The following is a 22777-nucleotide window of genomic DNA, read 5'->3' on the forward strand; positions in this document are numbered from 1 at the left end:
TTATCTGGGGTGCACAGGAGTTGGGGGGTGAAAGTCAGTGCGATTCTGAGGACCGTCAAGGTCTCGGGATGGCTACAGGCCTTTGCCACGTTACGCATCAGAACGTAGTTGTTAAATTTGTTCTCTTTAAGATACGGTTTTTTAAATGTTAAATTTTAAAATGAAAGGGAGTTGCTTTAATGGTAGCAAAAACTTACTGTAAAGCTAAACTGAAAACGCTCTGCGCTTTCGTGTAGTCATGCACCACGTAACGACACGGGGACGTCCTGAGAAATGTTCTGTTTGGGGTTTCATCATCATTGTGGGAACATCGCAGAGTGACTAATGCAAACCCGTTGCTGTGGCCAACCGCATGGCTGGGCTTTGTGGTCCAGGCTGCTTCTCCAGGCTGCCAGCCCGCACAGCTCGGCGCTGAGTGCTGTAGGCTGTTGTAACATACTGTGTCTACACAGGAAAAATAGTAAAAATACCGTAGAGAAGAGAAAAAGTCCTGAAAGCGGCTCTGGGTGAGGCAGTGAGTGAGGGTGAGTGCGTGTGACGGCCGAGGACACGCCTGAGCCCGACGGTACACTTTACTCACGCTGTGCACTCAAGCTGAACTAATGTGTAAAACGGAGCACAGGAGAAAGCGATGCCTTGAGAGGCGGCAGATGCGTGCCGCAGAGCCAGTGTGACGCGCCCCGCCACGTCCCCCGCTCCGCCGCGTCCCGCAGTTGCCCGCCCCGCCGCGTCCCGCAGTCCTCTGTGGTGGGAAGAGCGGGCTCTGGGAAAGCAGTAAGCCTGGCACAGCTGGTGCGCAAACCGGAGACGCGGTGGCTCGTTCTCATCGCCACACCCTGCCCCACACGGCTGAAGGGGCCGTGTCTCGCTCGATGGGCAGCGCAGGCCTGTCCACGCTAGCGCCCCCACTGACGCGCGAGGCACGCATCGTGACGAACGTGCCACACTAATGGGTGGCTTTCGTAGGGGACTCTGGGCACGGGGTGTGTGGGGACTCCGCTTTTTCATCCCGTGTCTCTCTGCCCTGTCACTGCCTTCTCTGTCCTGTGCCCCTCTCGTACCCTACGTTCACCTTGTGTCACTTCTGACTGCTGCCCACCTGACCCTGTCAGAAAGCAAGCGCTGGTCTCGTGGTTTGTCATAGGCTGCGAGCATAGGTGCCAGGGTCTTCTGACCCAGCCCACCACCGCCCACCACCTGGTGCACACGAGGTGAGCGAGCGCCCCGCGGTCTCTTGCAGTGGGCATCCCCACCATCCGGTGGTGCGGGGCCGAGGGAGACTACAACGTCATGGTGATGGAGCTCTTGGGACCAAGCCTGGAAGATCTCTTCAACTTCTGCTCGAGGAAATTCAGCCTCAAAACCGTCCTGCTGCTGGCCGACCAGATGGTAAGAGCTCATTCTCCGCCCTTGGTCTGGCGTCCGGCGACACGCGGAGCCGGGCTTTGTCAGCGCGCCTGCTGCACGCAGGCGGAGATGGGCGTCCGTGCCTTCACGACGCAGCCCACGGATAGCGACCCAGAGGGTCACGCTGGGCGAGCCGCCTTCGGCACGGCGCAGCGTACTCACAAGCAGAGCCCGCCTCCCGCCAGACAGGTCTGCGGCTGGTGCAGACCTGTGTTGGCTGTCACGACAGGCCACAGCCTGTCCACCCCTGGGAGTGCCAGTGAGGGGGCAACACGGAAGCCCGTGGAGGGGCTGAGGGTGGCTAGTTCAGTCCCCTCCCTCTGTCGAGTGACCGGCTGAGGGGCACAGAGGACGCAGCTCCAGACTCGCTGTCCAGGCCGCTGTCCAGGCTTAACGCGGCCACTGCTCTGCCTGCAGATTAGTCGGATCGAGTACATTCACTCCAAGAACTTCATCCACCGTGATGTGAAGCCAGACAACTTTCTCATGGGGCTGGGGAAGAAGGGCAACCTGGTCTACATCATCGACTTCGGCCTGGCCAAGAAGTACCGGGACGCCCGCACCCACCAGCACATCCCTTACCGCGAGAACAAGAACCTCACCGGCACCGCGCGGTACGCCTCCATCAACACGCATCTCGGAATCGGTGAGCCGTGGGTGCTGACCGAGGCTGCCTGGGGCATGTCCGTCTCCGCTCGGAAAGGCCAACCCCTTGGGGGCCTGGGCATGGGCGGCATGTTTCGGGTGGAGGCTGTCGTCAAATCTTCGTAGCAAAAGCGGGCTTCAGGGACTGTGGAAACGTTACTTTGAGGTGCAGAGGGGGCGGGTAAGTGATTGCGCTTTCTGGCAGCTGTGACATTGATGTCACTCATGGGGTGTTGAAGTTTCATAACAGCACGTCTGGGGCAACCTCTGGTGAAACAGACGACTCAAGTGTATATCTCTGTGGTTTTTTTTTTTTTAACACTTACAGCGCCTGGTCGTCCTAGGTGGTCTCCCATCCAAGTACTAACCAGGCCCGACCCTGCTTAGCTTCCGGGATCAGACGGGATCGGGCACATTCAGGGTGGCGTGGCCGTAGACTTCTGTGATTTTTGAAGTTTGTTTCCACGATGAGTGCTTGCTGCTGCAAGTATACGTGCACTATCCTTGATCCGTTTCCCTTCCCTTTCCAGAACAATCTCGAAGGGATGACCTGGAGTCTCTGGGCTATGTGCTCATGTACTTCAACCTGGGCTCTCTGCCCTGGCAGGGGCTGAAGGCCGCCACCAAGAGACAGAAGTACGAGCGGATCAGTGAGAAGAAGATGTCCACCCCCATCGAGGTGCTGTGCAAAGGCTACCCATGTGAGTGTCCTCAGGGCTCCCACCGTGCAGGGTGGGCGTGTCCGCCAGTGCCTCCGGAGTGCTGGGAGCTGAGCTGGGCCAGCCTCCCGGAGTCTGGCTCTGAGGGTCCCCCGACCTCCCAGGCTCTTGTGCTCAGGAAGGCGAAAAGTGGCTGGTGGCCTGTGCTTCAGCTCTGTGAGGAGCCACGGCTCAGGGACTTTTCCCTCGCTCTGTGGGACTGCCCCTGGGGCAGGTGCCGCAGATGACACTACGCAGTGCTCTGGGAATCTGCGTCGTGACCAGCGTTTGACATTCTACGTCTGACCCCCAGTACCCGGGTGGCAGTGGATGGTGAACAGCGGCGCTCACAGACCCCGTGGCGGTCCCCAGTGTGTGACTCGCTGGTAAGCACCGAGCTTCTTCTTTCACAGCTGAGTTTGCCACGTACCTGAATTTCTGCCGTTCGTTGCGTTTCGATGACAAGCCGGACTACTCGTACCTGAGGCAGCTGTTCAGGAACCTGTTCCACCGCCAGGGCTTCTCCTACGACTACGTGTTCGACTGGAACATGCTCAAGTTCGTAAGTACCGCCAGCCCCGGCTGCTGGGTGCGCGCATGGGGACCAGTCCAGGAGGCCGCGTGTGTGACGAGCAGGCGGGACGGGCTCGCGTTTGGAGGCGTGTCGGCTGCGGTGTTCCGGGCACAGCTGGGGCCTGAGGGGTCCCCCTGAAGGCGAGGCTCTGGGAGGCTAGGAAAGCAAAGGCAGGCATGCAGGAGATGGGGTGGCCCCCTGGCTGGCGGCGGGGTGAGGGCCACAGAGGCCCCGGGGAGCGTGTCTGCATGCGCAGGTCCGCCAGACCCGAGCTCTCGGTCCTCTGTAGTTGAAGGACCGTTTGCCAGTGTTGTCAACCCCGAGAGTGCCGTGCTTGTGACCCGGGGCCGGGCGGCAGGGCGCCGGTGTGTCCGTAGGCAGGAGCTGAGGCCTCACCTGGCCCCCAGCCTCCGCGGCGGGCGCTGGGCGTCCAGTCTGACTGTGGCATGTGACGAGCCAGGCTGACGCTCTGTGGCCTCTCACGCACTTTGCTCGTCGAGTGCTCGCGCTCACGTGGGGCAGGGGGCGGGGCTCGAGCGTGAACTTGTCCCGCTGGAACGGGCTACCCATCCCGAGCTGACCCTGTGGCTCATCAGCCTTCGGTGCCCCGCGGGTGCCCGTGCTTCCGGATCTCCCACTTCCTCTTGCGCCGCAGACCCGCCCTGCTTAGTTCTGAGCTGGAGACAGATTGGGAACCTTTCTAGAGCGACAGAGTCTGATCGAGGAGCAGAGTCTGCTCTTCAGAGGATGCCACACCGGAAGCCTCATCACCACCACCCCCCCCATGAGGTGTAGGGCTGGGGGCGGGGCGGCTGCAGCCTCCCTGAGTGGGGTCCAGCCAGTGAGCCAGCCTGACCGGACCCAGCCTGTGCCACCCAGGGAAGAGCCAGTGCTGGGGGGAGAGGGCCCTAGGGGTGGCACTGCAGATGGCCCGCGTCTGGACATCAGGGTGCCTCCGGCCAGAGCCACACAGGGCTGCTCGTTCCAGCACGCTCCCCTCACCAGGGCTCGGCACACCTTCTCTGTGAAGGGCTGCAGCTGAGTCATTTGGCTTTGCAGTCTGTGGGGATGCTACCACCCAGCTCTGCGGCACAGCTGGACAGCCGCCATGGGCCGTGCGCACGCGTGCGGGCTCGGCTGTGCCGGTGAAATCCATTGGCAGGAGTAGCTGTGGCCAGATTTGGCCGCGGGCGGCAGTTTGCAGCCTCCTGCCTGACAGTGCTGGGGCTTTGCGTGTAGGCGTCAGTGTGTGGGTGTCGTAGTGGGACCAGCTAACACCTAGTGTCCCGACAGCCGCTTCTGACTGAGCGCAAGTGGCCGATGGTGCCGGGGCCCACCACGCAGTCCCCCAGGATAGATTTGGCTGCCGGCCTCCCCGTCGCGGGTGTGTACCCACATGACATCCTCCCCGGGTCCACCTCGGCCACCACGCTTGCTTCTCAGACTCCCTTGACTATCACCACGTTGGGCTGACCTCTGACTCCAAGATGATACCCTGTCCCTGTGTGCATGATGGCAGAGAAGAGGGCCACCCCGCCTCATCCGCGATGGGAACACGGAGGAGGCCGGGACCCTGTGCGCCGTCCTGCAGGGAGAAGTGGCTCAGTGACAGACGGTTTCACGAGCGCTGCTCCCAGATGCCCCTGGTGTTCTCAGGCTGCGGGGACAGCCCAGGCCTTGGGCCGTTTCGGCCAGTTCAGTTCTGGTTCCTCCCTTCTCAGGGCGCCAGCCGGGCCGCTGACGATGCCGAGCGGGAACGCCGGGACCGCGAGGAGCGGTTGAGACACTCCCGAAATCCAGCCACCCGCGGCCTCCCTTCCACGGCCTCGGGCCGGCTGAGGGGGACACAGGAAGTGGCTCCTCCCACGCCCCTCACCCCTACCTCACACACTGGTGAGTCCTCCCTGGTTTCCACTAGTGGGCAGTGGAGGCTATGCGTGCGTGATGGTGGTTCTGGTCATTCGTGCTGTGTGACCTTGTGGGGGGAGGGGGCAGCTCTGTGGGCGTCCCCCTTCTCGTCATCATTCCCAAGGGGGGACAGGCCGTGGAGCAGCCTGGGACAGTGCCTTCGGGAATGTCGTTTCACGGGCTCCACGAGCGTTTTGTCACTGCGGCTTCTCACGACACATTCACCCCTGTGAGCCTCTCAGTACCCGCCCCTGAGCAGAGTTCTGGGGCCCGCCCACAGGAGCACGTGCCTGGTGTTTCTGGGAGCTTCGTGAGCCCTGCCCTCGGGTGCTGGTCGGGCAGCGGGGTGCAGGCAGCACAGCGTCGGGACCACCAGCCTGTGCGCGCCCGGAAAGTCTCGGCCGCTCTGGGCCCGACGCCACGGGCCCCCCCCCCCCCCGCCCCGGGTTCCCCCCCCGCCCGGGGCCCCCCCGCCCCGGTGCAGCACAGCTGCGCTCCCTGCCTCACCGCCGCCGTCTCCTGCCCCGGCAGCTAACACGTCTCCTCGGCCCGTGTCCGGCGTGGAGAGAGAGCGGAAAGTGAGCATGCGGCTGCACCGCGGCGCCCCCGTCAACATCTCCTCGTCCGACCTCACGGGCCGGCAAGATACCTCCCGCATGTCCACCTCACAGGTACGCACGTCGCGCAGGCGCCCCGCGCCCTGCGCCCTGCTCACCGAGGGTGGGACCCAGCTCAGTCAGGCCTCTCTCCCTGCGTCCAGGCTGGTCTGACGGGGCCAAGCAGAGTGGCCCGAGGGTTTTGAAGAGTTTCTTCCCTCCCTCCCTCTCTTTCTCTCCCCCTTTTTCGAGGGTTTAACTGGTGAGGTTCGTTGTCCCATGGCTGCTATCTGCTCCCTTGGTTGGAGCCTCGGAAGGGAGCTCCGTGGGGCCAGGGCTCAGCGCCTTGCTGTGCTGGGCCGAGTACGGGCCTTTGTGCCTGCTGTCCAGGCCCGCCTGGCCTTGGGGGCCCAGCGTCCTTCCTGCAGACTCGGCACGCCACGCCGGGGGCCTCGTCCCGCGTTCTCATGGGCCAGGCAGAGCCTGTGCGGGGGGGTGGGGGTGGGGCGGGGGAGGCGGTGTGCACAGAAGCCTGCCAGCCCAGGGCCCGACCGTGCGCAGGGCGAGGGGACCGTCCCGATGTCTCTGTCCGCGCGTCTTTGGCGTGGCCTGGCGCCCACGTCCTCCCCCGTTCCGCTCCACTCCATCCTCTTCCCACCCGGGCCCTGTCGCTGCTGACCGGCCTTTGCGGGCCGTCCTCGACGCTTAGGTCTTCGCCCTTGAATGGCTTTCTGGCGCCTTCGTGCCGGGTAGTCAGGGGTCAAGAGCTCGACGGCTCGGGCGTCCTCTCCTTCATCCAACGTCCCGTGGGAGCTGGGGCAGGGCGCACGGGCTGTGTGCTGAGGCAGCCCCTGCTGTGGTCGCCGTGATCCTGTCGCATTGTGTGGGTGCCGCTTGCTGGGGGCCAGGGTGGGCCAGCGTCTGTCAGGGCACAGGGTCTGGGAGCCGCCTGACCCCGCTGGTCTCCAGCGGAGGAGCGAGGCGAGCCGGGCAGAGGGAAGGCTCCTGGCCGCGCTGCCGCCGCCGAGCACCTTGCCGCTGGCGATGCTGCCGGAGGGGCTGGCTGGGCCCCTGACTTCTCCCGGACACCAAGGCGCAGTCAGGTTGAGCTGGGCTCGAGGGTTCTGGCTGGAGGCTGAGACTGGGCTGCTTGCGCCCCTGGCCACCCCTCCTCTGTCACCCCACGACCCAGGGGCTTCAGCATATCCTCGCACCAGCCCTGGAACCCATGAGTCAGCAGCTGGGAGCAGAGCCTGGGCACGCAGTTGGCTGGCCCTGTGGTCTGGAACCCCTCAGGTGGGATGGCCAGGCTGGTGGGTGGCGGGGCTCCATCTGGACTCTGTCCGCACAGCGGGGTTTGGCCAGCGGGGTTTGGCCAGCGAAGGCCGGGGAAGGGGCTGACCTCGTTTCCTGTAAGGACAGGAAGCATCTGGTGGGTTTGGGGTCGTTGAGGGACACAAAAGACTCAGAAGGCCCTGTGAGCGCCAGGCACCTGCTTCACTGCCTTCCCCTGCCCAGCTGGGCCTGTGACTGGACCCTTAGGTCTTGCGGTCGCGCTTGCTCTCGTGTGGCGGGATAGCGCGTGGCCTAAGCGTAGGAAGGAGGCTGTTTTGCTTTTGGAGCATTTGCCCCAAAAGAGCAGCACCCTGGTTTTCTTCACTGGTCACCCTGGAGATGATCCCAGGGTCAACTTCCTGCGGCCCCTGGGGGTGTGTCCTAATGCGCCCTGTTCTACGCATGGCCGTCTCCTTTGGGTTTTCCCGGTCACCGTGGCACTGAAGGGCTCCTGCCAGGGGCATGACCTGCGCCTAGGGGCAGCATGGGGCTCTTCCTGAGACCCCGCCGAGGGCCGCGCCCACCGTCTGCCCTGGTGGTTCACAAGTCACAGGGCGACTGTCTCTCCAGCACTACGATTCTGCGCCTTCTATTCATACTTGTTCCCCGAAGAAAGTGGGGTGAATGTGGTGGCAGTGACGTGAGCGTTCGGTACGAGCCCGGGGTGGGGGGCATGCTGCACCCTGTGCACGTGTGCCCGGTCCAGGGGGATGGCTCAGTCTTTGCAGAACGGCGCTCACAGCCGCTGCCAGCCTGTCTGCGGGTGGCCTGCCAGCCCTCTGCAACTGGGCAGGGCAAGCACTGAGTCCTGTGTCCTGGTCCTGACCCCATGGCCTCTGTGTGTTCTGACTGTGGGATGGTGGCCGCTCCTCCTCGCCTCCACGTCCTTCTCAGGGGCGGCTTGTGCTAGACAGCCCCCCAGGGGACCCTCAGCCCATCGTCCCCTGCCCAGAGTGTGGTCTGGCCTCTAGCCAGGACCACACGGAGCCTGAGGGCGTGTGGCAGATGGGCCGTTTGCACAGTGGTCTCTCCGTGGGAAGGAGCGGCTGGTCACAGTCCCGGGGCCAGTTCCTCCCTCAGCTGAAGTGTCGTCTGCGCTTCCTCCAGCGAGATCCTGTCGTTTTCCTCGTCTTGGTGAGGAGACGCGTCCAGTTTGCGTCATGGGGAGGGGTTGGCCTTGGTGACAGACTCTTCCTGCTGGAGTGGCCACAGTCACTCGTCACTCTTATTCGGGGCAACTTGCGGAAGGGAGGCTGGGGTCCCCTCTGAGGCACCCCGGCCAGCGGCCATGGCGGACCTGGTCGAGGCGAGGCAGCGCTTCCGGAAACGGGGCCTCCGTGCCGGCCCGGCCAGCGGGACCCTCACCAACAGCTGTCTTTTCCCACCTCAGAATAGCATTCCTTTCGAGCACCACGGCAAGTAGCTGCACGTCTCCCCGCTGGAAGGCAGCCCCGGTGAGTGAGCCCGTGGCCGGGCCGGCCAGACGGCAGGCGCCAGGCGGGCGGGAGCACGCAGGTGGGCTCGGGCTTGCATGCCAGGTGCTGCAGGTCGAGCGAGGGCCCCAGGTCTCTTCCTCCTGTGGGTCTCAGAGCCACTGCTGCTTGGTCTGGGGGGGCGGCAGGCTGCGGAGCCCGGGGACGGGCTGCCAGGACCCGCCCGCCGTGCGGCACAGGAGCCCGGGGCTCCGCACACCGCTGGCTCCCATGGCGCCCGGCCGCGGGCCAGTCGTGTCGTCGTGTGTCTGTCGCGCTCAGCTTAGTGGCCGCGCTTGGTGGGGGCTCTTGCGTTCTCGCTGCGTGAGGCTCTGGTCTCTGCCGTCCTGGCTTTGTCACCTCTTCTCCTGCGTTCACTTCTGTCCTCGGTGTGTTTTCCTTCTCAAACTTGGTTCCTGCGCAGCATCTCGTTTCTGCTGCCGTCCGTGTTGACCCACCGGCCCCGGCCGCCTGCTCCCACACGGGCGTGTGTCTGGGCGACACTCGGTGGCTCCCTCCTGCCCAGGGCTCCGCACCACTGTGGGGCCTGCTGCAGTTGAACGTGGTGGCGCTCTTGGAAACGTCTTGGTGGGAACTGCTTGTCGTGTCTTTTCTCGGAGGGGAGTCCCAGCACCCCATGGGGCCTGGTCCTCGTTTTCAAAACACCAGGTTACTCTCCAGGAGCGGGGCTGGGAGCAAGTATTTCTTCCTGCTTGGACGCTCGTCCTGTCGCTTGCAAGCTCCTCGGCTCCGTGGCCTCCAGGCCTCCTGCCTGCACGCCTCTTCCTCTTCCCGTCTTCCCGCCACTCGCCCTGCCGAGCACATGTCCTGGAGCGGCTGGGGGCGCGGGTGTCCGGTGCGGGGCTAGGTGGCATCTGTCCCCTTCCGCCCAGGGCGCCATCACTGGTGGTTTGTGCCCGAGCCTGACTGGCCTCGGCCCTCCGGCCGCCTGCTGACCTTGTCCTGTGCTTTGGCTCCGACAGATTCCCGGTCGGGTGGCTTCCAGTGGTCTTCAGTCTGTCGTGCACCGGTGAGAACTCTCCTTTTTGCTGTGAAGGGCAGACAGTGAATGCATGGCTGATCTACTCTGTTACATGGCTTTACTAGTGACGCCCCCCGGTCTAGACCACCGGGAGCTCCAGGCCACCCGCCCAGCAACGCCCATGGGGAAACTAAAACTAAACCGGACAGACTCCAAGCGCTGCCGCCGCCGCCAGGGGCTCCATGAGGCCCCCCACGTGAACTCGTTGTCGCGGGGCTGGGAAGAAGAGCAGAGTGAGGATGGCGCAGCCCCCGCCCGGCCGCGAGCCTCGCAGCTCTCCCTCCCGCGGTGGCGCCTGCTCCCGACGAGTCTGCTGTGACCACCCGTCTTCTACTTGGTTCAGACAGTTTTGTATCATTTTGCTAAAAATTATTGGCTTAAATCTGTGTAAAGAAATCTTATTGTTTCTTGTCTGTTTTTGCGGCCCTCACAAAGATGGTGACTTTAAAGAGCCCTGACGGACGCTGGCGTGGGATTTCTGTGTAGGACGGAGCGAGGCAGGGCGCGGGCACAGGGGACTTCGTGGCGTTTCCTGTGCGGTTCAGTCGTGCGCTCGCTGTGGAGAGGGGCTTTTCTCAGTGTACACGTGTGTGTAAGTAACATGTGCGTCTGCGTGTGCTGTGTGTTTCGTGACCTCGTTCCCCTGGTGTTGGCTGTCACCCCTCCCCCACCGTCAGCGAGATGCCTGCGCAGTGGCCAGAGCAGGGCACCGGCCGCGGGCCAGGACGCAACTGCTTGCAGCAGAGCCGAGCGCCCTCCGACCTTCCCGGACGCGGCCAAGTGGAAGCGGGTGCTGGAGACACAGAAGCTGAGGCTTTGCCGGGCGTCGCCGGGCCCCTCCTCGGGGTCGTGTGAGGCCCTCGTGGAGGTGGTGACCCAATGCCTTTGAATTGGGGAAGTTTTCTAAACGCTGTACATACTTGCAGTGCAGGTCGGCCCTTGACGTGTGTTACGAGCTGTGTGCTCAAAGCCAAGGACGTGGTCGTCTGCCAGGTTTGCCCGGAAAGGCGGCGGGCCCCGGGATCCACTCTGAAGTGCCAAGAAGCAGGGACAGCACGACTTGCATTGAGATGGAGCGAACCCCACAGAGGTCACGAAGCAGGGTGGGGCCGATGGCTCTCCAGAAAGACCCTTGGGTGGCTGGGCCACTGTCCCTGCTCATTTTGCAGCATCAGAGGCGCCAGGTAGTGGTGGCAGCAGCCAGCAGACAGGAGCCCCCCGTCTTGGGGAAACGAGGTGCAATATGTATACTTATAGGTACTTTCACGTTTCTCTTCGTCACCCGACTGCAGTGTTGTTTGGAGTCCGGGGTGCTCATAGGAAGCTAGGGGCCTGAGAGGTGTCTGGGTCTGTCCCTTCCTGCCCTCAAGTCCCCCAGCACGAGTGCTGGGCCTGGGAGGCCTGGACTGGGGTGCCTTGACGGCGCAGGACATGACTGTTGGCTGCTTCCGGAATCCCGAGCCAGCTACTTTAAGCATTTGGGGGTGCAGGGACTTGGCCAGGTAGGAGTGCAGAGGGAGCTTGGGTAGGTCAGGGCAAGTTGGGGGCTCCCTTTGGGGCCCCGCGCCTTCCTCTGACGGGCTTCCCCCTCAGGAGGCGTGACGCCTGCACCCCCGCTGGAGCCAGGCCCTGCCCGACGTCGCCGGTTGTCTTGTGCAGTGGGTTCCGGTCTAGTGCCCGGTGCGTGGTCGTGGGCAGTGTCGATCCCCATCACGACCTGCAGGGGCCGTCGTCGGAGTGTCTGTGTGACCTGTGATTGGTGGCCGGGCTCTGACCCGCGCTTGTGTAACCACTGTATTTGTGTGCCTACACCGTGTCAGTAATAAATTCATGACGGCGTCTACCTTCTTCCTGCCCGTGCCGCGTGGTCTTTATTTCACCGGTGCGGGCGTCCACAGTGCGCGTGGATGGGCCGCGTGTGAGCTCACTTCGGAAGGTGGGCGTGGGTGTCGGCCCTCTCCAGCCCTGGGGGGGGTGGGGAGCTGGTTGGGAGCCAATGGGAAGAGACTGGATGGGCCACTGCTTCCTTGTGCCAGTCCACCTGGGGATTTCCAAAGATCCCCTGACCCCAGTGACCCTCTGGGCAGCACCAGACCGGTGTCCTCCCGCCTCCTGCCTCAGGGTTTCCAAGTAGTGACCGGTGCGGGAGCTGGCACCGTGCCCATCCCGGCCGCTCACGGCGAGGTGCCCATCGTCCCGCGGGCCCGCTTCATGCTCTGTGGCCCTTGCAACCAGCAGACGGATCACGTCTGGGAAGGCGTCCATCCGTCCATCCGTCCGTCACACTCACGGCCTCGGCTTCCCTCTCCCACTTGAGTTATCAAAGGCCAGGAGGCCCCCGCAGAAGAACCTTTGATGGCTCTGAGTGAGAAGGCCGAAGGCCCTGGGGGGCAGCCCTGTCCCTCCCCGTCATCCTGCCCCAGCCTGCGTGCCGCACCACGCAATGCGTGTGCCGGGGCTGGAGGTGAGTTCCCGCACAGGCAGGGCAGGTGTGACCCCCACCCCTCCTGCTCTCTGCCAGTCTGGCTGGGCCCGGGGATCCCTCAGGTTCTGGGCAGAGGCTGGGCTCTTCCTCGGCCCCGTCCCTTGTGTCTGTACCCTGTCAGGAGTCCCCCCAGCCTGCTGATACTTGCATCAGTGGAAATGTCAGTGGAACCTGCCCTGGGCTGCCTTGCACTGCTTCCTGTCAGGAGAGGCCCTCTTGCTGAGCTCCTGCCCCTACCCCTCACCCCGCCCCATCAGTGCTGGGAGGGCCTCCCTCGCCCCTAGGCCTGGGTCGGGCCGGGCGCTCGGGCTCCACTCCCAGCGTCCACTCCCCCCATGGGCCTCACCCCAGTGGGGGCCACACGTGTCCAGGGTGTTTTCCACACAGGCCCTCCCAAATGTGTGTGTGGCAGGTGCCCTGGGTCTGGCCAGCGTGGGGATAGCAGCTCAGGTGCCTGCTTGTGTAATCCTGCGTTTCTGGGGTGATGTGTACATTTTTTCCACAGAGGGCAGGGTCAGCATGGGCATCCACACCACTGGGGGGTCTTCACAGGGTGTGGGGTATGAGCCTCCTTTGCGGGAGACATCTGGAGGGAGGGGCCAGGCCCATCTGTGCTCCTATCCCCCTGAGCACTGGCTGCCTCCTCATCGGCTCTTAGGGCCCTTGGGGGCCACTGCTTCCTGAGAACAGGGAGTTTCCTGTTTTCGTGTCTTGGGCACACCCGGAAACATCTGGAACCAGAAAGCTAGGCAGACGAGTCTATGCTGACCCTCTGCCTGGCCCCAGGCGTCAGCCTCTAGTCCAGCCTCGTCACCAGCCAGCAATATTGCTTCCGTGATGGGCACGTAGCATCTGGCCCACGTCACCGAGGCCTGGGTTGGGGGGAACTAGCTCTCGCCCACTTCAGACTGCGTGGACCACAGTCCCAGGCCAGCTGTGGGTCATGCCCCCAGGGGAGCAGTGCAGACATGTCAACCATTGTAGGATTGTTTAATGGTGTCCCCAAAATGTGACTTCTGGGGGTTACTGGCCCTCACGTGGAGGCCAGGCCCTTTGGGTGCTGATGTAAAAACAGCAGGAGGTACCCACTTTCTGCTGCTTCTGGCCAGCAGGGGGGAAGGCAGCTCAGGATGAGAGTGAGCGGAGACGCCCCTGGGGTACTCGGCCAATTAGCAAGCCAGGGGTGACTCGTGTGACGCAGCAGTCAGGCAGGGTGCACACCAGGAGTGAAGGGAGCGGGTGTGAATCCCCCCAGGGTAGCTGGGGGGCTACAGGCTGCCTCAGGTGGCTACAAACAGCCAGGCCTGGGTCTACAGGTGGGGCCAGCCCTCTGAGATGTGACAGATGGGGGGCTGGCGTCTCAGCTTTGCCCAGCAGCCCTGCATGGCCCACCTTACGTGCCCCAGCAGATGCAGGCTGTGCCTCGACCCCTGCGACCACCTGTGCTGCCCGTAGTCCACGCCCCCGGCAGAGAGGACAGAAAACCAGAAAGGGTGGCAGGCAGAGTCCCAGAGCCACGGGACTGGGAGGGGCTGCGAGCAGGAGCTGGCGTCTGCGCAGGGCTCGGGGACGGGGAGCGGGGAGAGAGGAGAGGGAGAGCAGTGGCCCCTGGGGCCCTGGCATGAGCCCTCGCTTGCTTTTCGTTGCAGAGGAGCAGGGACGTGGCGTCTCTCCGGCTGCACTCCGCCCGCCAGGGCGCCCGCTGCCGTCCCCAGCGCCCCCGACGCACCACCTACTGACGCGGCCCCAGCGGCCTCCAATCAGGCTCCCAGCCACACGGGCCACCGCTGGCCACAAGGGCAGGTGGGTGCGAGGTTCCTGGGTGAAGCCAGCAGGGATAGATGAGGAGGATGGGGAACAGACCCCCGCCCCGCGCGCTGGCCGTGTAGAGCCTCTCTCCGCCAACCGGGGCGTGAATAAACAGAAGGCAGGAAGAGCACTGTCTTTAAACACACGCCTGGGAGTGAAAAACACGCCCATCTCAGCTCAAGTGCCCGTGGCTCGGAAGGGCTCCCAGGCGCAGTGGCGTTTGCCCTGCCCCCACCAGGGCCCCGTGCCGGTGCTCTGAGCTGCCAGGGCGTCCCGCACAGCCAGGCCCAGGACTAGCAGCACTTAGGGGGCTGACGCACTAGCAAGGACCAGACCCACTCCAACGTTTGACACAGTAGATTGGGGATGAAGGGTAGACAGACCACGCCCCTCCCCCGTTAGAGAACTCAGCCCCTTCCACATGCAGGTTTACCCCGGCCAAGGCGGGGGACCTCAGTCCCCCAGACACTCAGGGCAGGCTGGGGTGCTGGGTGGGGGCCGGCGGGGCGGGCTTGTCTCAGCAGTGTCTCCAACCCTGCTGCTGATTAAAGTCGTGTTGTCTCTGAAGCATGAAGCGTGGGCGTCTAGGTCCTGGAGCCCAGCGGTGGGCTCCGGGCTGCTCCGGGGTCGGCAGGCTGGGTGCTTGATGCAGACGGCTTGTAACCTCGCGGCTTGGCTTCACCACAGATCCGCTTTGGAGTGACACGGTTCCCACCCGCCACCTCCCCCGAAAAACACTGATCAGGTGATGACGTGCTGCCGGGCTGAGCCGGTGGTCTGGCCCGAGCGAGTCCTGTTTGTGAAATAAATACGAGCCTCGACCGCCTGTCCGGTTCCCTGCACCACCGTCGGCTCCGGCTCAGACGCTGGTTTCGGGGGTGTGCGCCACCTCCCCGTTTTTCTCAGGCTCCGCCTTCAGGAAGTGCTCCACCTCCCGCGAGTCCACCCCACCATCCGCGGGGGGCTTGTGCTCTCCCTCCACGGCCGCGGCGGGCCTCCTCCTGATGCAGAAGAAGTTGCCCAGCACCAGCACCAGGGAGGCGGCCAGCACCTCGGTCCCAGCCAGGATGAACACGTACTGGTACACGTGCGTCGCATCCAGGAGCTTGCCTGCAAGGGGACAGTGTCAGCCCGGGCCAGCGGCTCCCGCTGACTCTCCGTGTCTGAGGGGCCAGATTTGGGTGTGCGCCTGCCTTTGGCCCAGGCTGCCGGGCCCTCCTACACTGGACTAAGGGGTCCCCATTTACTCCCGACACCTGCTGGCCCCCCTGTGTGCTGGACAACACGGTGGCCTGCCTGGACCGGGCAGGGGAGGGGGTCCCCCCCGTGAAGAGCCCTCCCACCGTGAGTCCCCGTTCCTGGGGACGGGGTGGGCCATAGCCCTCACCTCCGGACGGGGGCCCGATGAGCACGGCGATGGCCTCCAGTAGCAGCACTAGGCCAATGGCACTGGAGAACTTTTGGGTGCCCACGATGGCCATGAGCACCTCGAACTGCAGCGCCCCCACCATGCCGTAGGAGATGCCGAAGAAGATGCAGAAGACCACCAGGCCGCCGTAGTCGCTGGCTGTGGAGCCCGTGAGGTCGGTGAAGCCGTTGAAGAACATGGCGAAGCTGAAGAGGTAGACGGAGTACGGCCGCACTTTGGGGAGCCCTGTGACGAAGCCCGCGGCCGGCCGGGCGAAGATGTCGACGAGGCCCAGCACGGTGAGCAGGAAGGCGGCCCGCGTGTCTGGCACGCCCAGGTCCTTGGCGTAGCTCACCACGAACACGGGTGGCACGAAGAGCCCCAGCACCATGACGGAGGCGGCTGCCGCGTAGACGACGAAGCCACGATCCCTGAACACGCTCAGGTCCAGCAGCCGCCTGGACGGCCGCTGGGGCCCAGACGCGGGCGCCGACCCCGCCGGTGCCTCCAGGGGCCGCATGAGCGCGGCGCACACACAGCAGTTGAGCAGCAGGCCGCCCAGGATGAGGAAGCCGCCCCGCCAGCCGTACTGGTCCTGCAGCAGCTGCCCCAGCGGCGACAGCGCGCACAGGAACACGGGGCTGCCGGCCGCCGCCAGCCCGTTGGCCATGGGGCGCCGCTTGTTGAAGTAGCGGTTGAGCATGATGAGCGAGGGCTGGAAGTTGAGCGCCAAACCCAAGCCTGGAGTGGGGGCGAGCAGGTGAGGCACTACCCTGCCCCCACCCTGGTCCCGGGCCCCCCAAACGTATGGTGTGAGCACAGAGCCCACGTCACCAACTGACATGCCTGGGAGACAGACGGGGATGGAGGGACAGGCTGGCGCCCGAGGGAAGGGTGACGGGCCCGCCGCCCTGATGCTCCTCCGCCCGCTGAGCGCTCCCCGCCCGGCCCCCCGACTCACCAGTGAGGACCCCGGCAGTGAGGTAGAGCTGGATGACGCTCCTGCAGAAGGATGCGGCCACCATGCCCAGGGACGCCAGGAGGCCTCCCGCCAGCATGACTGGCCGGCAGCCAAAGCGGTTCACACACACGCTGCAGAGCGGGCCTGTGGGACACAGCACTGAGTGGCAGGGCCCAGCCCCTCCCGACGCCCCAGCCCCTCCCAACGCCCCAGCCGAGCGGACACCAGGGGCACCGTTTGCCCAGAGCGCGTCCACTCAGACAGCCCCGAACACAGCGCCGCCCACACCGGTGGCCCCTGCGTGGATCTGCACAGCAGTGTGGGTGCGGACGGGCCCTCTGAACGGGAGGTGGCCGCGCACCTGTCCCGTACAGCATGGCCAGCAGGATGGAGGAGATCCAGGCCGTGTCGCTGTAGCCGATCCGAAACTCGTGCATGAGCTCCTTGAAGAAGACGCTGACCGCCTTGGGGAAGGCGTAGGAGAAGCCTGTGATGACAAAGCCTCCCAGGAGAACGGCCCAGCCCCAGCCTCCGTCAGGGGCCTTGACGCCAGTTGGGCCCTCGTCGACCACGGCCCCTCCCATGGCCAGAAAGGCTGGTTCCTCGTCCCTGAGAGAGAGGTGGGCAGGCTCATTCGGTTGTCAGGTGGGCATCCCAGCCACAGCCCAGCAGCGTGGGGACAGACACGGTGGAGAGCTGGCACCAGGCTGGGCTCCTTCCCTCCAGGCCTCAGTCCCCAGCAGGAGCCCAGCTCTGGGGGCCCTGGGGGCCCCCACTGCCCACCTTCCCACTCCTCCAACCCCTGCCGAGAGCCTGCCTCCGGCCCCAGCCTGTGCTGGGGCACAGCTCAAGGTCTGGGGTGACCAAGAGCTGTAGCCCTTCCCCCCTCCATCCACGCTGCCACACAGCTGGCCCTAAAGGGCAGTGGCTTTTTTGGGCTCAGCCAGGTCTCGGGTTACCTGCTGAACAAGGCAGACCCCAGTGGCTCGTGGGAATACTGGGCTTGGGGGAGGCTCAGCGGACTGTGCCGTCAGGGGGTGGCCAGCAGCACCGCCCCGAAGGCAGGTGGGTTAGCGGGGACTGAGGACGGGCCCTCATGCCTCCGGCCCACACGGGAGGACCCCAGCTGGTCTCCCCCCTCGGCTGCTTCCACCCCGATCATCCACAGGCTGCAGCTCTTGTGGGCCACTCTGAGTGCTGGGGCCCGACATCCTGCCGGAGGCCCTGCCCTCCTCCCATCTCATCCCTGACCCGGCAGCCAGTCCTAGCACTGATACCCCCGTCCCCAACCAGCCTGCTGGCCTTGCCCCCCGCCTCACCAGACAGAAGCTGTCCCGAGGGGCGTCCAGCAGTCTGAGGCCTGGGTGCGTCAGTCCAGCCTGTGCTGCCCGCAGGAGCCGGGTCTGTCCTCACCAGCGAGTGTGGTGGACCAGCTCTGGGGAAGGACCCGAGGTGCGGATGGACACTCCACCTGCGCTGATGCCCAGCAACTTCCTGGCACCCCTCCTGCTGGCACCCTGCCCGCCCACTGGCCTTCAAGGTCCCCTGGCCCCACCCTGCCCCTTTTCCTCAGACCTGCCCTCCAACCTCGCATGCTCCCTGGTGGCCCAGTTCCACGTCTGAGACACAGGGAGCCTGGGACCGGACCGGAGTGAGGGCAAGGGCCTCTGCCCGGAGGGCAGAAGAAGGTAGAAAAGTACCGCCCGCCCCCGGTTCAGTGCCGGGGACCCCAGTGTGGTTCCGAGCGGCAGCCGCTGTGTGAGATGGCCAACCCCGGGGGCCAGCTAGCAGTCAGGGTGATGACGCGACAGAGCCCACTGGTGCAGAACAGCCCACCGCCGCTGGGCTAGAAGTCCACCTCCGAGCCTGCCTGTTCCCAGCCGGGCCGGAGCCAGAGGCCCCGCACCTTGAGGAATCCAGAGGCTCTCCACGCTCCAGCACCCAGACCCTGGGCCCTGTGGGTCCAGCCATTGCCCCCGGCCTGAGCACGCGGACGGCTGCTGGACCTCAGTGGGCAGCACGTGTCTCTGAAGCCAAAGGCTGTGCAGCCGCCCGGGGGGCACAGGTGCATGGGGCACCCCAACCAGGGGAGCCCCTGCCCTGCAGATGACCTGACACGGCCCCCTGGGTGGCCCAGCTCTGCGCCCCAGGCGTGAAGGACTCAGTGTGGCCCCCGCCCCGGGCTCTCCCTGCCAGAGCCCTGCGCAGGACCACAGCCTGCTGCCCAAACCTTGACCCGCGGCCAAGTGCACGGGATGGGGCGCCATGCGGACCCTGCACACTGCAGCGTCAGGGTTAGAAAGTCCAAGGCACACAAAGCAGGGCAACTGTAAAGGAACAAAGCTGACCACACAAAACTTTAGGGGTGTGTTGTGATACACGGACATGAGTTAGGCAGAGCATGGGACCCTCAGGACGTGGGGCGCTGAGGTGCTGGCTGTCCTCGGAATCCTGGCTTGCTTGGTCGTGGCCTTAACGCTCATTGCACTTTTTAAATAAATCGAGTGGGCCATGCAAAGGCCAAGGGGGGGTGGGGGGCGAATCAAACCAGCAGGAACAGGCCAGCTCTGTACACGGAGGTCACAAAGCACAGTGGCCTGCCTCGGGCCTGCCTGTCCGCTCTTGCCACACTCGGGTCACAGCGCCCCAACCTTGGAGTCCTGGTCTCTGCCGTCCGCTGCCCACCAGGGCCAGGCCCTCCCCTGAGGCTCCCAGGGTCCCCAGGACACAGGCTGGCAGCCTGCAGGACGTGGGGCGTCTCCTGACACTAGCACTCAGAAGCGTAAGGTAGAGGGGGTGGGCTGCCAGGCCTCAGGCCGCGAGGGTACCGCACTGTTCGGGGGACCTCTGCGGACCACGTGGCTGCCACGCGAGGCTCGCCTGGGGTGGGGCCATCCTCTGTGTCCTGTCCTCTGCACTGGGACCAAGGCCCAGCCTCTGCCACCCACCCCTGCAGGCCAGACTGCAGAGGCTTCCAGCAGACCCCCTGCCTGCTGGGTCACCAGGCCGAAATGGCCCCGGCTGGCCCTCAGGGTGAGGCTTTAATTTGCAAATGGGGGGTGGAGGGGAGAAGGGCTCTGCTAACCCCGGGGTGGGTAGGGAAGGGGCCAGACCCCAAGAGTAAAATGGCCTCATCAACCCAGCCCAGCATCGGGCCTGCCACTGCCCAGCCTAGACCCGGGGGAGAGGTGGCACCCTCACTGCCGTGCACTGGGAGGCAGCACTGGCCCATCAGTGGGTACACGTTGGCCGGCTGGCCTTCCGTGACATTTACTGTCCCAGGGAGGCATGTGAACCATGTCCCCAGCCCTGAAATAACACGCCCAGTGGGCCTCAGAAAGCCGATCTGCCCGGTGGGGTTGTGTGCCCGCTTCTGGGTCAGGCGGGCCGAGGAGGGGGGCACGGGGGGCCCTGGAGTGGCCCACTCACAGACCGCACACCGGAGGACGCAGCGGGCCCTCCCGTCAGGCTCCTGCCGGCTGCCTGGGTGGGGGCCCAGCCCCTCAGCCGCCCACCACTCTTGCGGTCCTGGCCTCCCAGTGCACCTGCTCTGCCTGCACTCACCCGGCTCCAGATTCCATCTTGGTGTCCAGCCCCACCCTCTCTGTGTCCCGTCAACACCCCACCTCACCCACAGCCCGTTGCCTTCAGCCACCTCCAAGGTCTGGAGCCAACTGCTGTGGGCCTGCTGCTGTCCCTAGTGCACCCTGGCCTGCTCCCCGGGGCCCGCTCTGTACCTGCGGTCCCTCACCCACCTTGGGTCCTTGTCCGGCCAGTCAGCCCCCAGGGCAGGCCATGTCCCCCATGTCAGTGCAGTGGCCCTAACCCTAAAACCTGCAGCCTGTCCCAGTGCTCGTGGGAGCTGGCCAGTTACCCACCTAGCTGGACTTAAGTCCTTGGAGACCAACCAGCTCAAGCCAGGGCAGGAAAAGGGAGATTACGTTCCCTCCTGGACCTCCCATACCAGGAGGCCTGGCCCCCCACGAAAGGGCCCCAGGGCCCCTGAAGCCAGCTGGGGTGGCCCCCCCCCATGGCAAAAGGCATCTGTGCCCTGGGGGAGTGGGGGGACGCATTCCCCTTTCTCCTCCCCACTGCCTCCATGTGCAAACAGGTAACAGCAGATCTGAGACACTTGCCTTCTTGGGGCTCAGGAGGCCTGTGCCCCTCCCAGGTGGGCTGCAGGACTCCCAGTGCCCACCCGAAGTACACAGAGCTCTGACTGGAGGAAGAGGCCTAGGGCTTCTGGGGAGGTGGGAGGCGGGCTCCAAGCAGGGGTCTGCCCCAGGCCTGCGGAGCCCCCCACCCTACCTCTCTGACCACGGCCCCCAGGGCATGCCCGGTGCCCTGTGAGCTCCAGGGCGGGCCTGGCTAGAAATACCGGCCCCATTCGCCAGGTCGAACACTGCACACGACACCCTCCCCCCTTGCCAGCACCTGGCTCTCAGCCGTGCCCCCCCACACCATCCCCCACTGTGACAAGGAAGAGCCCACGCACTGGTGGGCGTCTGTGGGCTTACCGGTCAGAGCCCCCTCCTCAGGAAGGCTCGGAGGGCAGTGGGAGGGGCCGGGTGGCCGAGGAGGCTGGAGCAGGCCCAAAGCTGCCTCCCCTCCGGCCTGATCCTGGGAGTGCCTGGCCTGCCATCCGCATGGCCACCTGGTCCCAGTGCGCTAAGGCCAAGGCTGGAAGGGGGTCCCTGCCTCAGTGCGCCTACCAGGTGGAGGGGAGGGGAGTGGCGGGGCAGAGGGACCCTGAGCTCCACCGGGCCACTGTCCCCCCTCCCCCCACCGTGTGAGCCCTGCAGTCCAGCTTCCGGCTGGGCAGGAGTGGGGCCTGACCCGCGCTGGGCAGGGCGGGTCCCACCTGGGTAGAGACCGGGAAAGGGGTGGGAAGGAATGATGCTCTGGAGAGGCCGCTGCTGGCCAGGCTGGGACGTGGGGGACGTGACCGCGCCGAGGGAAAAGCCAGTGCCGTACTGCCTGGAGTAGGCGCCCCCACTCCCCGCTACCGTATTGGCTGGCGCGCAGAGTCCGCGCATGCAGTCTCGCGGCTCCCCCAGAGCGGACTGGCTTCATTTCCCCCTTCAGGGGCCTGAACCCTGGGTCCCCGGGGCCGTGTCCCCTAACGGCACACTTCACAGATGGGGACTGAGGCCTGGAAGAGGTCTGCGCTCCCAAGGCGAGGCTGTGAGAAGCCCTAAACCCTGTCCGCCGCCACGGTGGTGCCCAGTGCCCCCAGGCCTGACCTGGAGGCAGTGATGGGTCGGTGGCTTTGTGTGGCGACTTCCCCACTCAGCGCCTCCCAGAAGGGCCCCCTCCACACAGCCCCCGGTGCACAGACCCCTCCTCACAGCTGCCACTCCGGACTGAGGCGTCCAACTGGAGTCAGTGAGAGCCAAGTTGTCTCCAGGGTGTCAGGCCCTGCCCGTGGTCAACTGGGGTCAGTACAGAGCCTACCTTGGGACCAGGCCTCCCATGCCCATCCCAGGCCCTGTCCATACCACAGACTGCTGGGCAGGAAGGCTGTACATCTGCCACCAGTGCCCCCAGAGGCCCCAGGGGGCAGACCTCTCACCATGGGAGTAACTCCCCAGTCCCTGCCCACCCTGTGGGGCCGAGTTCGGCCCGCACGACAGTCCCGTCTCTCCTAGCACCCACCTGACCCCAGACCTTGGGGTCCTGGCAATGAGACAGGGTAACCCGGGGACCCAACCACACACACACAGCACCCACCCCTGCTTGTGGCTTTGGCCAAAGCCACAGGCTTGGGTTGCATGGTGGCGGGGGGAGCTGCCATCTGATGTCCTTCAGGCCACCCAGCCTGGCCGTAGTCACCACACAAAGTGACCCTGTCTGCCCAGGCACCTCTGGGTGTGCAGCTCCGTGCCTCTGGGACAGAGAAGCACTCTGGCCCTCCGCGGGGGGGGGCTCTGTCCCTCAGCCAGACTCGGGGGGGGCTGGGGGGGGGGGCTCTGTCCCTCAGCCAGACTCCAGGCATCACCAGTGGCAGGGACTCGGCTGACTGCTTCCCTTCCACTCAGGCCTGCCAGCCACTGGCCTGTGTAGCCCCCAGGTATCTGCATTATCGACCCATTTTCCAGAAAAGGAAACCGAGACCCCTGAAGCCCCCCCTGGTGAGGCAGCGCAGACAGCCCAGCCTAATCTCTGGGCGGCCGACCTCTCCGCCCGGAGCCCGGGCTGGAAGCCGCCCCAGGGGCGGTATGCGTTGGGAGTGTCTAGGCGGGCGGCAAGGAGTAGCGGTGAGAAAGAGAGCCCCGCGGGTACCCCCAACCCGCCAGCGCCCGGTCGGTAGCGCGGTGTTCCCCACGCCCTCGGGGACGGGGACGGAGCCCCACCAAATACAGCCGGCACTCGGGCCGCGGCGGACCGAGCTATTTCTACCCGGGACCCGCCCGGGCTGCGGGGCGCAGCCGCCTCCC

The 22777-nt window shown here is 65.1% G+C and overlaps 2 protein-coding genes and 1 pseudogene across 8 annotated transcripts in view; 1 reads left to right on the forward strand and 2 right to left on the reverse strand.

Annotated features, from left to right (window-relative positions):
- CSNK1D (casein kinase 1 delta) overlaps positions 1–13916 on the forward strand; it is a 31356-nt gene extending 17440 nt beyond the window's left edge. For 2 of the 4 annotated variants that reach the window (XM_023538625.1, XM_023538626.1), the window contains exons 3-9: positions 1241–1389; positions 1825–2053; positions 2583–2753; positions 3164–3312; positions 5046–5217; positions 5764–5903; positions 13812–13916. In XM_023538625.1, the coding sequence (XP_023394393.1) occupies positions 1241–1389; positions 1825–2053; positions 2583–2753; positions 3164–3312; positions 5046–5217; positions 5764–5903; positions 13812–13901 (1100 nt within the window). In that variant the 3' untranslated portion in view covers positions 13902–13916. Of the gene's footprint in view, positions 1–1240; positions 1390–1824; positions 2054–2582; positions 2754–3163; positions 3313–5045; positions 5218–5763; positions 5904–8553; positions 8618–9618; positions 11526–13811 lie in introns of those variants that run through there. The other 2 variants (XM_011373657.2, XM_011373656.2) reach the window with 2 other exon arrangements.
- On the reverse strand, positions 2372–2490 carry LOC111728773 (annotated as a pseudogene).
- A 397-nt stretch (positions 13917–14313) lies between the features above and the next one.
- SLC16A3 (solute carrier family 16 member 3) overlaps positions 14314–22777 on the reverse strand; it is a 9652-nt gene continuing 1188 nt past the window's right edge. Inside the window, exons 1-6 of one of the 4 annotated variants that reach the window (XM_011373661.1) lie at positions 20858–22259; positions 17660–17775; positions 16702–16949; positions 16341–16484; positions 15359–16120; positions 14314–15081 (exon numbers count right to left, since the gene is read on the reverse strand). In XM_011373661.1, coding sequence (XP_011371963.1) covers positions 14831–15081; positions 15359–16120; positions 16341–16484; positions 16702–16924 — 1380 coding nt within the window. In that variant the 5' untranslated portion in view covers positions 16925–16949; positions 17660–17775; positions 20858–22259 and the 3' untranslated portion in view covers positions 14314–14830. Of the gene's footprint in view, positions 15082–15358; positions 16121–16340; positions 16485–16701; positions 16950–17659; positions 17866–20857; positions 22260–22777 lie in introns of those variants that run through there. The other 3 variants (XM_023538624.1, XM_011373660.2, XM_023538623.1) reach the window with 3 other exon arrangements.

Source organism: Pteropus vampyrus, unplaced genomic scaffold (genome assembly GCF_000151845.1).
Source record: "Pteropus vampyrus isolate Shadow unplaced genomic scaffold, Pvam_2.0 Scaffold227, whole genome shotgun sequence".
In the NCBI taxonomy this organism is placed as follows: Eukaryota; Metazoa; Chordata; class Mammalia; order Chiroptera; family Pteropodidae; genus Pteropus; species Pteropus vampyrus.